The sequence below is a fragment of the Triturus cristatus genome, chromosome 12 (assembly GCF_964204655.1).
Source record: "Triturus cristatus chromosome 12, aTriCri1.1, whole genome shotgun sequence".
NCBI classification, from domain to species: Eukaryota; Metazoa; Chordata; class Amphibia; order Caudata; family Salamandridae; genus Triturus; species Triturus cristatus.
The window spans coordinates 779,777,889-779,795,997 of record NC_140595.1 but is presented as its reverse complement, the minus strand read 5'-3'; the positions used below and the strand labels follow the sequence as shown (position 1 = coordinate 779,795,997).

Genomic DNA, 18,109 nt, shown 5'->3' with positions numbered 1-18,109 from the left:
AGCGCACGGGGCTCCATGTGGATTTCTTTGTAAATATGGGAGGGCGACTCCAAGGGGCTCTGTGACTCCTCTCCAGGCCCTTCTATTAACTCCAAAGGCCCATAAATCGCCTTTTGAAACTGGAAAATTAATGTTCCTTATGTGAAACAGAGCGACGGGCAGCCCTCGTCCTCTGTATCCCGGTCGTTAAGATACAGAGGACGAGGGCTGCCCGTCGCTCCGTTTCACATAAGGAACATTAATAAGGAGAAATGGCTTATCCGAGTTATCTCTGAAGTAACTAAATCATTAACAGTACAAGAGTAAGACTACAGTGCCACAAAGGGTTGGAACCCCACAAAGGCTGCACACAGACCTTTCCAGTCAATTCCGAGGAAGACCCCACTAAGACGGTTAAAAGATCGCTTTTTTTCCAGGGGTCGAAACATCGACACTTTAACAACAAGTGTTGAGGATCACCCAGGATACTAGACCAATAATTTGATTAATTGCTTACTGGGTTGATATTCCCTTCTCTTCATTTCACACTGTGTTTAGGTTTAAGGTATTTTATTGGTGCAACACAGAGAGACAAACAACACAAATCATCGAAGGTGTCAGGGCACCGCGGCAAAGGCCATATACTGGGCTGGAGGCCCTTCAAAAAACATTCCAACAAAACATTAGTCCGCTATGACACTCGAGGATGAGCAGTGTTGCAAAATTCGTAAAAAGCCCCCCCATACCACCCTCCCCGAACCCCAACCCCCAAAACCCCCAACCCCAGCCCTCCCCTCATCCAGTGCATGGGTCTGATCATCCCCGCCCTCCCCCCCGCCCCCCCATGAAGGATCCCTGCCACATGTCCATTCAGGAGGCCGATTCCTCTAGCGTCGTAAGCCGCAAGAGGCGAAGATATCTCGGGCAGGTCAGTTCCCTAAATTCAGTAACCAGCAGGGACTGAAACGGCTACCAGAGATCATTAAACTGCTCTATATCCCCTGCCACTGTAAGCGACAGTTTCTCCATCCCCAGCACATGTCACAATCTATGAAGCCAGCCCGTGACAGTGGGGAGTGTCGTGGAGCGGCAGTGTGCGAGAATGTTCTGCATCGCCGATCCCAGCGCAATAGCTATCTGCCTACCCCTGCGAGATCTTAAGGGATACATCAACCCGTTCGGGAGGCCTAGTAATATGTATGCTGGGAGGCGTGGCAGTTCAGTGTCAAAATGGGAGTCGATATCGTCTATCACCTTTTTCCAGTAAGAGTCGAGGAGCAGACAGTCCCACAGGATGTGTGTCAGCGTGCCCACCCGCCCACATCCCCTCCAGCAGGCGTGATCTTTGCTGTGGTCCATGTCGTGTACGTGCTCCGGGGTGTAGTACCAGTATGTCGATATTTTGGTTAATGGTTCAGTGAGTCCCATATGGTAAGCAGAGTGCCTGGCCCTATATGCCACCTGCTCCCATTCTTTGTGACTCAGTAACCTGCCCAATTCTCTCTCCCTGCGCTCCCTTCCTGGATTATAGAAGTGTGAGGAAGGTGGTTGTAAAAGCTTGTAAAGGTCGGTTATCAGCTTCGCGTCGGATGTGCGAGTTAGAAGACAGCATTCATAAGGGAGGAGTCTCCTATCAGCCATCTCCCGCACCTGTGGGTGCAACGCCCAATGGCGAACCTGTAGGTAACGCAACCTCTTAGTCTCCGGGAGCGCGTATACCTGTCAGAAGCGCACGAAGGGGACGACCCCCTCCGGGTCGTACATATGGTACAGGGCCAGACACCCTGCCGCACGCCAGTGAGCGAAGGCCCCCCTCTCCAGTCCCGGGGTAAAGTCAGGGTTATCAATCAGAGGCGTGAGTGGCGAAGGGAATGTTGTCAGGCCGTGCATGGCGTTGGTGGCATCCCAGACCCGCAGGGGTAACCTCGTGACGAAGGAGGCGTAGAGATTCGCAGGGCGGTGAGCCCTACGTAGGAAAGGCACCTCCTGCAGGGGCCTGCCCGCCACCGCCTGGTCCTGAAAGAGCCAGTGCTTGTCGGATTATCACCTGCTCCACTCCACCAGGTAGCGCAGCTGCGCCGCCTGAAAGTACTTGCGGAGATCTGGAATCCCCAATCCCCCGGCCTCCGGCGCCAGCATAGAGAGCGCCCTCTTCATCCTGGGCTTCTTGCACCGCCATATGAACCGCGCCAAGTCCGACTGCGTCTGCTGGATCCAGCCAACAGGCGGCTGCAGCGGCAGCACCCTAAACTGATACAGAATCTGGGGTAAGACAGTCATTTTAACGGCAGCTATTCTGCCCAGCCACGAAAGGGCGCTGCGGTCCCACCGGCCTATCTCCTCCCGAATCTTCCTGCCCAAGGCGGCATAATTAGCCGCCACCATAGCTGGTAGGGTGGGAGCTAGCTGGATCCCTAAATAGGGCACCAGATCCGTCGACCAGACCATCGGGAAAAGGCCTTGTAAGTAGGTTGTTGTAGCTGGTGTAAGAGACACATCCAAGGCCACCGATTTCCCCACGTTCATTTTGAAGCCCGCGACCGTAGCAAAGGAGTTCAGCTCCTCGAGACATGCCGGGAGGGCAGAGAGCGGGTCATCCAGCGACAGTATGACGTCGTCCGCATAGAGGCTAACGGCATGAGTGAAGCCCCCAAACCTCACCCCCTTCACCGCTTGATTGTGACGTATCCTCTGGGCAAAGGGCTCCATATACAGGGCGAAGAGCAGAGGTGACAACGGGTAGCCCTGCCTTGTGCCCCTCTCGATGTCAAAACTCCTGGAGCTATAGCCATTCACCCGCACTACCGCCGTCGGTAATTTGTAGCAATTGAGAATCATAGAGCGGAATTTTTCCCCTATACCCACCTTCAGCAGAACCTGCTCCAGATAAGGCCAGTGGACGCGGTCAAACGCCTTTTCAGCGTCCACTGAGAGCATCATTCTCTCCCCGGGAATCCGTGATGCCTTTTCTATGAGGTGAACTATCCGCTTGGTGTTGTCCACCGTCTGCCTTCCCGGGACAAAGCCCGCCTGGTCCGGATCTATAAGTCCCGGTAGGTGGGGGGCCAATCGGCCCGCCAGGATCCCGGTGTACAGCTTGAGGTCTACATTTAAAAGTGATATCGGCCTGTATGAACCGCATTGCGTCCGGTCCTTCCCCGGCTTGGGGATAACCGTGAGAGAGGCTTGCAACAGGTCCGGCGGAATGGCTCCAGGAGCAGAGAACGAGTTGAAGAGGCGTGTGAGGAGCGGTGCCAACGTCGCACAAAACGTTTTATAGAAAAGGGACGTATAGCCATCCGGCCCCGGGGCTTTTCCATGCTTAAGGTTGGCAATGGCGGAAATCACTTCCTCGACTCGTATATCCCTGTCAAGGTACTCCGCCTGCAAAGGCGCCAGGGAGGGGAGGGGATCAGAGTCCAGGTATGCCGCCGTCGCCGGTGCATCCGGGGGGTCCCCAGAGTAGAGGTCGGCATAAAACCCGCGGAAGGTCTCGGCTATATGGGCGTCCTCCGTAACCGTCGACCCCGTGGAGTCAGAGCTCTCCCTCACCAGCTGCTGTTGTCGTGCCACCCTGAGCCTGTTCGCCAGCAGCCAGCCACATCTGTCCCCTCCCATACAATAGGCATGGTGCCGGCGCAAAGCTGCGTACTCCGCGCGGTCCATGTCCAGGGCCGCCAGGAGCTTCCTCGCCTCCTTGAGCTGCCGCCAGATTCGGGGAGCCCCCGTCCTGCGGTGCATATGTTCAAGTTCGCGGACCCGCTGGGTGAGCTCCTCCCTCTTGAGCTGCCGCTCCTTATTGTCCGCAGAAGAGAGCGCTATAAACTCCCCCCGAAGTACCGCCTTCAGAGCAGCCCACAGTGTCGCCCGGGAGGTATCGGAGTCGTCATTATGGGACAAATAGTCCCAAATTGCAGTCGTCAGGCGCGTGACTACCGCCTTCCTGTGCAGTAAGGTGTCCCGTAGACGCCAAACCCGCGGCGGTCACGAGATCGGCGGCAGACAGAGCGCGACGGTGACTGGGGCGTGATCAGACAGGGAGACCACCCCCATCTCCGTCGCGGTGGCTAGTGCACACACCGGCGCCGTGATAAATCTGAGCAGAAGGCCCCCCCTGAGAGTAATTAGAGGTCCAAGAGTAGGGGAGAAAGCATAAACAAAAGGATGCGAGAAAGAACTCTTTCAGGACCTATATTGTTTTAACAGAGACTTAATTAAGTTCTCTCCTGCCTATATTAAGAGAAAAATTTTAAGCAAAACAGTAGTGTTATATAGTAACCATTTTTATTATTTTTTTCTTTTTTTCTTCACTTTTTTTCAGTTTAGATGAAATCTATTTAAAAAGCATTATCCATTATTTTGTAAATGCTATACATACATATTCATTTCATGAAATATAACATAACATCTACATAAAGTGTACATAACCCCGTAATTTAGTATTGCACAAAACAAACCAATTCATACTCTCAAACATACATCATTCATACTCATACTCATAAAAATAGTGACAAGCCTAGAAGGTTTAGCAAAATCCTCAATAGACAAAAGAGACTTTTTTTTAAAGGGAAGAGACAACAAATAGCACAGTTGTTTCTGATCGTGCTGGGTCTCTTAGGACTTTTCCTCTAGATAGGTTGAATAGGCCTACGCGCGTTTCGGTGAGGAAACACCTTCTTCAGGGCCACCAACTGAAGGGGCATACAGCCATAAAAAGAGACGGGGTTATCTGTGAAGAATTAGAAATATTATTTTTTAGAATTTTTAGAAACGGCAGGAACATTTTATTTGAAACATTACGTCAAGACTTCATACCACTTAAGTAGAACCACCGTAGGTACATCTGGGTTCGTTCAAACAATTTGTAAATCCAACATATTGTCACAACATATATCAGTACTTCAAACCTTAGGAGTGAACCTTCACCAGAAAGTGACCACAGTAAGTGTAACAAAAACTAAAAACTAAAGCTAAAAGACTAAGAAACCTACAGGTATAGGACAATTTGTACATTAGCTACCTGAGTAATTAGGCAGACAAAGTCAGTTGGTGGCCCTGAAGAAGGTGTTTCCTCACCGAAACGCGCGTAGGCCTATTCAACCTATCTAGAGGAAAAGTCCTAAGAGACCCAGCACGATCAGAAACAATTGTGCTATTTGTTGTCTCTTCCCTTTAAAAAAAAGTCTCTTTTGTCTTTTGAGGATTTTGCTAAACCTTCTAGGCTTGTCACTATTTTTATGAGTATGAGTATGAATGATGTATGCTTGAGAGTATGAATTGGTTTGTTTTGTGCAATACTAAATTACGGGGTTATGTACACTTTATGTAGATGTTGTTATGTTATACTTCATGAAATGAATATGTATGTATAGCATTTACAAAATAATGGATAATGCTTTTTAAATAGATTTCATCTAAACTGAAAAAAAGTGAAGAAAAAAAGAAAAAAATAATATAAATGGTTACTATATAACACTACTGTTTTGCTTAAAATTTTTCTCTTAATATAGGCAGGAGAGAACTTAATTAAGTCTCTGTTAAAACAATATAGGTCCTGAAAGTGTTCTTTCTCGCACACCGGCGCCGTGACCAGGAGATGGTCCAGCCTCGCATAAGTTTTATGTGCGTGGGAGTAGTATGAATAGTCCCTGTCAGTAGGGTGCATGCGACGCCAGAGGTCATGGAGGTCCAACTCCGCCAACTGCGCCTTACACCCGGCCGAGAATTCCCCAGTTTGCGGAGAGCGGTGTGCGGATCTGTCTAAGGCCGAATCGAAGACCATATTAAAGTCACCTCCGAGGATAATGTGCCTGTCCTGCGTGGCAGTGACGTCCTCCAGCGCTGAGCGTAAGAAGCGCTCCTGTTGTTCGTTAGGGCTATACAGGGACCCTACCATGAAGGGGAGACCCCCCACCCTAAACCTGTAGGCTAACAGCCTGCCTTTCTGTTCTGTGTGTTTGTGGAGGACCTCTCCCCTAAAATGCCTGGCTACCAGGTTCGCCACCCCTGCCGTCTTAGTGTTGCTGGAAGAAAAGAGTTGTGTCGGGAATTTGTGTGAGCTGAGCCTGTGACAGTCCCGAGGCAACAGGTGTGTTTCCTGAAGGAGGCAAATGTCCGCTTGGGTGCTTTCTAAGAGGGACAACACAGCATGCCGTTTAACCGGGTTGTTGAGGCCCCGAACATTAAGTGTCACGATCTTAAGGGTTGCGGGCGGCATAGGGGATGACAGAAGAGATAGCGCATAGCCTCCGCATACGCAGAGTCCGTCTCATGAGTGTCGCTGTGGCGGCCGTGACCCCTGTGGTGCACTGGACGACCCCCCCCAACTCCCCGGCCCAACCCCCAGGCTACCCCCCCCTCCCTCCCTCTACCATACAACCTGTGCAAAACCCCCCCAACTACCAACAAACCAACCCCCCAGGAATAGGCCAACAACCCCTGACCCCCCCTCCCTCCCTCCCTCTTCCAACCCCCGCAAACCATAGTCCCAGTCGAGTCCCAAGAGGGACAAGTCTGTGGTAAGTTACTTGAGTGGACGTCCAGCCACTGTCCCCTCCCCGCAGCCCCCCCCAGAGCCCCCAAACCTGCAGTATGAAGTAGGCTGTGATGATCTCCCCCCAGAGTGTTCTTACGCCGTCAGCGCGACGTCGCCTGAGGCAGTGTCCCTGGCCACCCCGAGCAATGCGCCGGCCATGCCGGCCCTGATGGTGGGTGAGTCCGGCCTCCCGGAGCGTTCAGAGGAGCGCCGCCTGGACACCCGCTGCCAGCCATCTCTAGTAGAGCGCCTTCGGCGTGGCGTAGTCGTGTCCTCCTCCGTCGCGGTGATGCCCAGGACCCCGCATGTCTCCTGCAGTGAGCGTAGTTGGTGCATAGTGCCATTCCACCGAAAGATAAGACGGAAGGGGTGACCCCAGGCATAGGGCGTCTCATGCTCCCTCAGAAAGTCAGTAGCGATCTTGAATGCTTTGCGTTTCTGAAGTGTAATGGCAGATAAGTCCTGGTATAAAGCGACAGGGTGGCCTCGAAAGGTCAGGGATGGGCGCTTCCGTGCCTCAACCAGGATGCGCTCGTTGAGCGGGAAGTCCGGAAGAAAGGCCAGAATATCCGGCGGTGGTGCCGACGCACGTCTCGGCGGCCCCACCCTGTGTGCTCTGTCGATCCGGATGGGGAAGTCCGCCGACTCTCCCAAGATCTCCCTGAACAGGGCCTGTAAGTAGCCGGCAACTTCGGAACCCTCTTCCGTGGACGGAACTCCCCGGACCCGAATGTTATTCCGCCGGGATCTGTTTTCAAGGTCCTCGTTATGCGCCTGAAGATCGAGCTGTTGGTCCCGGAGGCGTCCCTCCTCTGGCCTGCACTCTCCACGGTGACCACACGTTCTCCCAGGCCATCTACCTCTCTTCGCACCTCCCGCACCTCACCGGCGACCTCTTGTTTCAACGTTTGGAAGTCATCCCTAAGGGAGCTGAAGAGGGACTCCAGGAAGGATCTGGTGACCGGCGGCTCCCCCCCCGCTTGCCTCCTGCGTACCCCCGGAGGAGCACGGCGATGGCTGCCCCTTGTCCGCTCTCTGGTGGTTCCTGCTAAGCATCTCGGGAAGAGTGCGGTCCCCCCTCTTGCCGCCTCGGTTGCCTGCCATTGTTATGGGGACGCAAGTCAGCCGGCTCTTCCTGCGTCACGGGCGCTCGGCCTGCCGTGCTGCTGCTTGCCAACCTCTAGCGCTGTACCCCGGGGGGTCGCCCTTCACCCCACCGGGCACCCGTCTTCCTTACGTGCCGTTCGATCGGGTGCAGCCCGCCACCAAGCACCAGGGCCCCGCCAGGCCCACGCCACGCTCCCGTCTCCACTACCCACTGCAGGAGGGTCTCCACAATCTGCACCACTCCCGGGACTTCAGCCCCGCCACTGCCGCCGCCGGCCACCACTCCCCCTCACCTCTGGGAGGCAATGCGAGTCAATGGGGCCCACCTCTTCTCCGGGATCCCGCTCTTCAATCCTTCCCCGGTGCTAGCGCCAACCAGGGGAGGGGGGCCGCCCCAGTCACTCCCAGGGCACCGCAGGGCCTCCGATCCCCTCCTGCCGTCTCCCGGCTACGCAGGCAGTGTCCAGCTCCTACCACCTCCGGTGGCTCCCTCTGCAGGCCCCCGGCGGCTCCGCGTATGGAGCAACGTGTCCCTTCAAGGATCGCAGGTCACCCGGTCCGAGCCCCGCTCCGCCACCGCAATCCCCAGGGGCCCGCAGGCTGCTCAGTGATCCGATCGGCCAATCTCTGGACCTCGCAGGGGTGGCGCCACCAGGCGGGTGCCCGCCGGGGCCCAGGCCAGGCCGCAGGGATGTACACCGGCCTCGTCTCCTTCCACGCACACCCGGCTCGCTCTCCCTCGTGCACTACTGGGCCTGTGGCCTCTCCGCTGCTCCCCCTCTGGTGTCAGGTGATCGAGGGGACGTCCGCGGGGGCCCCGGCGGACTCCAAGACCCTCCGCTGCCGGGCCGGTCGCCCCTCCCACAGGCTCTCCCTCCGGATTCAGGCCGCGCGTCTCTGCGGCCTAGTCTTCTCCACGCGGTCCGCCGGGGGAGGGGCCCACCGCTCTCACCCGCTCCCCCTGCCGCTACTCCTCACCTGCGCCACCGGTTCGTGGCCCTGTCGCCGTCGCTCTCCACCTCCTGCGCCTATGCCTCGCCGGTAGGCCGCGCCCCCGGCCAAGCGCAGTGGAATGGTGCAGGGTCCCGTGCTCGGTCCCGCCTCGGGCCGCCTCCAGACGTCCCCTCACCGTGAGGCTCCTCCGGCAACCCTCCTCCAGGCTTCGCCGTCGGGTGGAGTCGACCCGCGCTGCCCGATCCTAGACCGTGCTCCGGCTACACACCACGGTCCACGCCGTCAGGCCCCGGCTCTCGGCCCCGCCTCCGCGCCGTTCCTTCCCTTGCCCGCTCTTCTTGGGCTCCGGCGGTGCTTTCTGGGGGCTACTCCAAGCCTCAAAGTGAGTCCGCCGATACTCCACCACCTCCACAGTGATTTCCTGGCAGAACAGGGGGAGATTCTGCCAGAAAGCGCGGTCCAGGGGCCTAGGGTCTTGGGAGCTCGCGGAGAGGGCGACCGCTCATCTCGCCATCTTGGCCACGCTCCTGCTTTCTGTTTTCTCACACTGTGTTTAAATATAATTTTTCTATGTAGTATATGTCCATGTAATTTGTGGAATGTTTTGTGACTTATAAATATTTCAATGTATGTGCACTATGGAGTCCTCCATGTTAGTTCTAAAGAACTATTCTGTGTGTATGTAAATACATGTATTGCAATAAGCTTACACTGATTTTTCACAAACAGATAAAAATATATCATTTAATATAAGACACGAGCTTTGCGTTTTTTGGTTTGGATATATGTCTTATTATCTCATTTGTTGATTGTTCTCATCTATTTAGAGAGACCTAAATTGTATAAATTCCTTAGACTTTGAAGAGTGGCAGAACCACCTTTTCACATACATTATTCACATCTAACTAGAGACATCTTGCTGCTACTCCCTCAAGCAGTGCAGGAAAGTAGGGGAATCTCATGGGATACAAGTTCCAGCAGCTATTTTAGGGAAATATGCTGAATTTGACCTGGTGTCATTTTCGGAGACCAGGACAGAATTTAGCAGTGCCCACACGTTGTCTGCATTCTGTTCAGTGCAGCACCGGCAAGCAGCCGGCCGGGTCAATAACAAAGGCCTGATTTAAAGGGTATCGCCTTGGCTGGGAGCAATCTCGAGCCTCACACCTAGATGTCAAAGAAACAAAGACACACAGCTCATCGCTTCATAAGTACTTTGGAGAAAATACGACTTGGAGGCAGGTTTTTGACTTTGTTCAACTCCCTATGTAAGAGAGATGCATGCACTATAAGAATGCAAGATTTATCTGTGTTTCCAAGTAATAACACATAGAAGGATTTAAATGACAGCTACAATTTTTTTTAATTTAATTCTTTTATAGTGCGCCTCATCCCAGTGTTGGGTACCGGATCAGTTTACATCACACAGACGTACAAGAAATCATACAATTGTGTAAATCAATGTACAGAAAATGTTACATAAGACAATGTGGGTTATAAGGTGTAGGAATGACAGATCATCTGTACTTATAGATATTATATGTTAAGAGTCAATGGTCGGCAGAAACACACAGTCAGGCTATAAAGCCTAATGCAGGGATTGTGGTTATCTGTACTAACAAGACTTTGAACCCATGACCTACAGTTTGCATGCAGCTCTGTGATGCTAGCAAATACAGCGCTGTGCTATATTAGAAGAATTGCACCTTAAGACCTGGAGGTAACAAAATGGTGTCGGTGTGAAAAGCAATAACCCACTTACCTACCTACATAAAGTACAAATCTGACCTGCATGTTACATGATTATCTTTGCAGAGGGTAAATTAACCCTCCGTCCCGCTTTATCAGTCGAACTGTGACTGGACAAAACCCAAATTTCTCCAGAACTCCATTAACCACTATTATAATCGCCTCAAAATTGCTGGGCACACAAAGATCTCAGCAGCAGGTGTCTTAACCCTGTAAGAAATTTTAAAATGCAACATCTTTGTGACCAAGTAAATCATTACAGCTTTACTGTCAAATAGGTCCTTATTACCAATTTGTTTTTGGCAGTTTTTTTTAAAACTAAATGTATCAGAATCTGCTTTTCAAGCTCAGCCATTCGTGACTCCGCCTCCTTTCCTTCCCCCACCTTAACTCCCAATTTATGGGTTTCTGGAGTAACTTGTTTCCAGCACTTCTCACAATCTTCTGCATCATGGTAGTAAGGAAAGCACCAAGGAAGGCGTGCTCTTTACTTTCCTGCCCCATTTAAAAAAAACATTTTTTAAAACAGAGCAGGCATTTTAATAATTCAGAAAGAACAGTGGAGTGGTGTGGCTCACTGGTTAAAGGCGGCAGACCCGGAAGCAGAGGTCGGTCAGGGACCAGGGTTCGATTCCCGACGCGGCAGGGTCTTGGGCCAAGGTCAGCGGACTCGATAATTCTCGCCCCGGTGCCTACTCTAATCATGGATCACACTCAGCAACTCTGGGCAATAGCTTGCTTAATCTCCACTTACGGCCCCACCAGCGCCGGGGATGCTTGGTCTTCACCTTGGAGATGCCCAGTAAGGGACCATCTCACAGGGAAAGCCAGGATGGGTTCCCCAGCAGTACACAGCGCCGGGACACTCTGCTGGAGTAGCTGAGCGCTCAATAAAACACCAGATAACATAACACTCTGCAAGAGTTTGAGTTAAACGGGGAGAAAAAAAAGAGAAGAAATCCGATTGAAAACAATGGTAAAAAAAAAGATAGTTTCTGGGATAGTTTGTGGCTGAACGGCAGTAGCTAGTGCAGGGCATTGTAGGTACTGCCAGGGTGGTCGGTTTAGGGGCAGCACCTAATTCCATATTCAAAGATATTTACAAAAATACGTACGTTTTTGCTTAATATACTTAAATTTTTAAATATTGTCATCATAGGTTTTCCAGTATCATGCTGGACCTTCGTGAATTATTGTGATGAACCTTTAGATGATGGTGATGATCTTCTCATTGTGAACGGCAAACTTGTTTCGAGCAGCGATTCGGCTACGAAAGGGACCAAGTGGACGCTGGGATTACACCAGGTGTGCATTCAATGGAGAAGATCATGCAGGAGGCAGCAGTTTGCAAACAGTGATGACATCCTAGGCTAAGGTATGTATTTTAAAGAAGTAAAGAGGTGACGGCACCGTCTTTTCCCACTGGAACTGCGCTATGGAACCCACAATGGTGGAAGCTGTGGTATGTGCTTGAATGGGTCAGGAGCCAAGATGAAATGTAGTTGCATTACTAGTTCATCATTTCTTTACCTTGCCTTGCGGGTCTACTGGCTGGTTATAAAGCCGAGTGCTGACTACATCAAACGGGGTCATGGCCACCACCGCCGCCACACTGCTGATCATCGCTGCGCACAGAGCCACCAGCCAACTATTCGGAGAGAAGACCTGGGGAGGAAAGGAAAGCAAGTGAGCAGTCTGTCACACAGCACCTTTCACCCCATTACAAGGTTCACAACTCGTGTGGTATCCCTACAAGTGATCTAGCCTACACCACCACTCAGCAGCAGAACACTTCCAGCAACCACTGGGAAATAAAGCTTTTGCAGTCCTTGAGACATTCGAGCATTACAGATATAAAGTATATTTAACAGCAAACAGATATATAAGCAAATAATGAGTGTAAAATCTGGTTGTGGTACATTTGGCGAGCAATAGTCGCAGAGAAAGAAGCCACAGAACTCTAGTGCTCGCATGTCTCCAACATTACACTTGCTGCAGCCTGACTGCATATTAAAGAAATGAACCCCCTTTGTTGGGGGCTGAGGGCGGGGGTCACAGCAACATACTTTCTTAGTGAACTTAGTGTGCCTCGGAAGGAGCGAGCTGTGGCTTCACCTGCTGCCCCAACTGTTTCCACAGGACACTGGCACACTCTAACCAGCAACAAGTTGGCAGGGTCGAGACAGTTCTATTAAGAGGATCTTTCGAGATCCAGTCTCAAAGCTTCTGAGGTAAACAGCTTTCTTATTGATACCCTTGCCCTGTCCTAGGGATCACTAACTGGAGCCACTTTAAAAACCGTGCCTTTAAGGGATGGTGGCACCAGGGTAAAAATACAGAAATTTAAATGACATTTCTACAGAGCCATTATAGTACTCGGATTCGAAAGTGGATACTACGCTGTGTTCAATATCATTTTGGCTTTCCTTCCAGTTTTGAGTAGCAAACTTTACCGCCTCCCTTCTAGGCGTTAGCTGGCTAATCTACGCTCATGAATAGCGAATGAGAGGCTATGATGGAGGAAGTAAAGTTACTTGTACTCTTAGTTCTGCATTGTGCAATATTCATTGAAGTCCACCATTAGAACAAGTGTACTATATGTACACAAATACCACAAACAAATGGTTAAAACCACATGCATTTTTGTATAGCAATATAAAGTAGTCCAACTAAGGCTAGATTAACCAAATTTCTGGCGTTGTCCTTTTTTTATACAATGCTCAACTGGGACAAAAATACATAGTGGAAGAGTTCTGAAGCACACCTTCGGTTTTTCAAACTTTGTTACTTTGCTGTATTCAAGATTGGCGTGCATACACTCAATCACGCTCCGTTCCAAAACGTGTATTTGATATAAACATCCCAAGAATGTGACACGCAAGTTTTCATGTCACAGTGAGTTGCACAGCCTTTTGCACATTTGCGAATTATTTACACGTACTCGTTAATTTTGTTCAACTTCATCCAAATTTTATTTGCATAATTCATCCAGCTTTATCCGTTACGTCAAGGAAATGAAGATCAACTTTTTTAAGCATTTTAAATGACACTGGAATTGCCCATCCGGGCCTATTCACAGGCACGTAATCTGTCTCCATTCCTTCTGCATATTTTTTCACCCAATGCATTTCGGTCTGACTTTAGACCTTCCTCAGGGGTATCTATAAATATTGAAAGTACACATCAGCCCCATATGAATCAAAATTAATTTCAAACACAAACTTTGTATTAATCTGTGCGACATCAAAATCTAACAATGTACAAGCCTCCCTTATAAAAGAACGTCCCCATCCATAAACATATATCACAGTTACCAATCTAATGTTAACCCAAAACTCCTCCGTGACCCAAATGAAATACCCATTGTTTTCAATCCCCACGCACTTCAGTTTTAAACCTCTCAGTTATACCACCCAACTCCCCGATTTTTGCTTTCATAGATTCTGTTGATAATACAGCCTGTATAATCAGAGTGTTCAAATCCCGTTCAAAACCCCGTCCACCCGCAAATACATATTTAAACCTCCCACCTTCTTTCCTTATTTACTTCTCAACAGCTCTTTCTCACCTTAACCACTTTACATTTTATATATATTTTGTTTTTCCAATAACTTCCTTACTCCTCAAATATCCTCCCTCGAAATCTAATCTCTCCAATTGACCCAATATATCCATGCCTTAACAGCCCAATATATACCTGCAGTATCTTTGTAGTATCGACCATTTAAACTCCCGGCTGAACCACGGTTTTCAACATCCTGTTCTCTCAGCAAGTACCCGAGTTTGAATTTAACGTCTCCAGTCCCACCTGCACTCACTCCTGTCACGTGGTTTCCCAACTCCACCCTGTGTGCAGCCTCCGTAATCGTGCAACCTCCCCTGATCTATCTACCACTAAACATAACCGTAATGGTAAAAACTACATAAACTTAACCAGTGATGATAAAAAACGTTACATATCAATCAGTCCTTTTTTAAAAAAACAATACAAAAATAAACAATAATGCAGCCATGATTCGTGTGATTTGAAATGTCTTTCTTCTAATGATTTATTCTGTCCAGATGGCATCTCTTTGGAAGAATCCTTGACGTAAAAAATACATAGAACAGTCTTGTAGCATTATCTTGCCATTGCTGCTTAAAACTACAGTGAAAAAATCTGCAAAATGAAGGCAAGTTGAGCCAAATAAGAAAATGTCCAGTAAAGAAGAAAACGGGACACTGCACCTTTCAAGGCACCAGCAGCTTGCCCAACCCACCATGTGTCATCCTGACTGTTGCTTCAGTGCCCCAGCTCTTGACAACGCAAGAAGCACCACCCCTCAATGCATACGCTCCACACCCACTGAAGAATGATATTGAAGGCTTTAGCACTTCCAAGCCTAAGACTAACAGCGTCAAGATGTACCTTTCCAATATCGAGGAACCGTTAGACATCAAGAACTCACAACTCGAAGCTGCGCCATTTGAGGACGCGGCACTTCGTCTCAAAACATTTCCTGTGGAGGTCATAAATGTTGAAGCACAGGAGATCAATGTAGAATAGACTTCCTTCTACATCATCTTCACTGGCAATATTTTCAGGTGGACCTCAGACCCTTATGCACATTATACTGGAAGATGACAAGGCCCAGACTCTTCTTCCAATTCCAGTAATTTCTTCTTCCAGAAGGCCCAAAATCAAGTAAAACTTTGCCTTCTGCAGAATCGATGACCCCCACTTCCAAATGTATCTGGTCCATCTCGGTGACTTCTCGGTGACTTCCTGCTAACATGTAGGCCCCATGCCAACCACTGCCACCTGATGTCACTCCAAGTAATGAGCCTCGATGGAAAAGTGAAGGAAGATAACACCTGTACCTTCACCTCCAAAACATATTAACACTTCTATTATTGCACCTCGATTCTATATGGTCACCAAGCATTTAAAAATGTGTGCATGATCCTGTATGGGACAATTTTAATTTTCAGGCCTCTCAATGAAGTTTCAATGACGCAAAAGAAAAAAAATAGCCTCTTTCAAAGTGAGTAATATTCAACTTCATGCGCTTATGAATTTGATATCATGTCCCTTTGAATGTTTGCAGAATCTGTTGTAGTTTAGCGCATACATGTTTTATGTAGATATTGCACTATCTGGCCTACAAATTAGTTTACAAATCTCAAGTCAGTCACAAGAACCAAGCAGCCATGCTTTCAACAAAAGCACACAATAAAACGAAAAAAGGTGAATTGTTAGAACAAAAGGTACTTACCTGGAAATTGTGGTTCTCCAGGATTGGTGTCTTTCATAGATTCACATGCTTGAATCATTCCCCGTCGTCGAAGTGGGAGTCCCACGGTTCATAAAATAGCTATATATATATATATATATATATACATACTATAACAATAGCATAGCTAAAAAAATTCCATAGGATGTATTGTAGCATAGCAATCAATAGGACAAAGCCTGTCACTTTATTAGCTCGTCCAAGTCATTAGATATAGTCCAAACTCCAGCCAATCATGCATCAGCACCCTCTAGAACCTTCTCCCCAGAGGCTCAGATCCTCAGATTTTCTAGCACGAGGGTGACATAATAGTCAAGTACACGAGGGGAGCCTCTGAGGGGAGGTGGGTGGGTCGCATGTGAATCTATGAAAGACACCAATACTGGAGAACCACAGTTTACAGGTAAGTAACTTTTGTTATTCTCCAGTATTGGGGTGTCTTTTATAGATTCACATGCTTGAATCAGAGTAGACAACAGTAATTCCAAAACTGTACATAGTGTTATATATATATATATATATATATATATATATATATATATATATATTAAACAAATGCCCAAGCATACCCAGATGCACTCGTCTGCTGTTGGTATTTTTTATTAACCTTGCGGCCAGCTACTTCGCACCAGACACGATTTTACAGCCCAACGCATTTTAAAGTCCATTTGACTTCTTCCTCAGGGGAAGCTGCATTGAAAACAACAGGAGACCCAGCATGCATTTAAGTATTGTCCCGCCCTTAGTGGGTGTGGCTTAATGCCCAGGTGCACGCTGGATAATGTAGTTACCCTCAGTGGGTTCCATTAGTTTCATGGTAGACATCCACTGCGCAGTCAATGATCTTGGCAGAGATCTTCTCACCCTCCTGGATAATCTTTAAAGCTTCGGTTTTTTGAGTCCTCAGGCAACAAATCAATAAAAGGAGAAATGTCCTACCACATTTGCCTATCATAGCGGCCTAGGAAGGCAAGGGAATTACCGGCCCGGACAGTAGTTGCAGCCATGGTGGAATATTTTTTCCCAATCGCATCAAGGCGTCTGCCATCTTGATCAGGAGTAGCCGACAAAGGAGAGAAAGGATTTCTGGCAGGACGTTGAGCCGCCTGCGAAATAACTGAATCCGGCTTCGATTGGCCAATTAAATAGGCTGGTGAATTGTCTGGTGCCTTGTACTTTTTATCCAAGCGCGGCAGGACTGCAGGAATGGAGGCAGGGTCTTTATGACCTTCAAACCCTCCTGCCAGATGAAATCAATTATGGGAATCGCCCAAACCTGTTTCTGTGGTTGACTCAAAACAATGCTCATCCTTTGAGACCATAGGGAGATGAAATCTCTTGGCTGCTCTGTCCATGAGGACGTGAAATCCACCTATATCCACAGGTGGAGAGTCGACAGGAGTATGAGTGGTAGGCGACGGTGTCTGAATTTGGTAATTGTCCCATTCAGTCAGTAGGGATCTATCATCTAACTCCCCTTCTTCTCTGTCCTGATTGATGATGGTGGAGGGATAGGCGTCTGAGGAATCGAAGAAGCTGGCTCTGAAGGAGGAAAACGGCGGTAGTAGTCATCCAGCATGTGTTGAGTGACAAAGGCATCTGTGCAGCCGGATTTTCAGACTGTGATTGAAAATTTGGTTCTGAATAATAGTCATAGTCTTGTTCATCATCTATGTCCTGGTACTTAATGAGGAGCTTTGAAGGACTACGAGCTGCTCGAAACCTATCGTCCTCCTCTGAATCCTCCTCGTCCGCCCCATAATCCAACAACTGCACTGGAAGATTAGGAGAAGCTTGTATTGGCAACAAAAGGTCCATTGAAGACTGTCTACGTTGAAGCAACGAGACCTTCCTTGACTCAGAGGGTGGCAAAAGAGCTGCTGAAGGCTTCAAAGGCACTAAAGGCATCAAACCTGGCGGTGAAACTAGAGATTCCGCCGACGAGGCTGCAGCCGTCGACGAAAGACACACTTGACTCTCCATTTGTAAAGGCTTCACCATCGCCGACGAAGCAGGCTCGATGAGACAACCCTCGACAGGACAACCATCGATCACAAAGAGGTGGAAGAGGTCTGATCCCCCTGCCCTATCGTCCTGGAGACAGTCGCTTCACAAGGAGCCTAATGCAGCACAATGGGAGGACATCATACACGATTTTCAGGGGACACAACCTGGAGACAAGCGGATAACTCCTCAGCCTTGTCCTGGTAGAACTAGCAGTTGACATTACAAACCTTACTCCGGGGCATTGAGAGGCTGGGGGAAGTGTGGTGGAGGAAACCCTTACAAATGACTGTCCTCACCTCTCCCCTCCATGAATATTGTGGTTTGCGGGCATAGCCAAGCGGAGCGAAGCCACCATTGGGTGCGCTCTATTGCGCGCCCCTCTGGGGTTATTCCTTTTCGGCAGTCATCCTACATTTCCTGCTACCTATCGTATTACCCTACAAACACATGCTTGGCGATACGATTTACTTCATCGTGGTCGACATATACAGAGTGCTCCCCCCTT

At 49.2% G+C, this 18,109-nt stretch overlaps 1 protein-coding gene across 2 annotated transcripts in view; it reads right to left on the bottom strand.

Annotated features, from left to right (window-relative positions):
- SLC25A35 (solute carrier family 25 member 35) overlaps positions 1–18,109 on the bottom strand; it is a 123,617-nt gene that overhangs the window by 46,622 nt on the left and 58,886 nt on the right. The window contains exons 4-5 of one of the 2 annotated variants that reach the window (XM_085637848.1): positions 11,855–11,989; positions 4,245–4,708 (exon numbers count right to left, since the gene is read on the bottom strand). In XM_085637848.1, the coding sequence (XP_085493974.1) occupies positions 4,658–4,708; positions 11,855–11,989 (186 nt within the window). In that variant the 3' untranslated portion in view covers positions 4,245–4,657. Of the gene's footprint in view, positions 1–4,244; positions 4,709–11,854; positions 11,990–18,109 lie in introns of those variants that run through there. The other variant, XM_085637847.1, reaches the window with a different exon arrangement.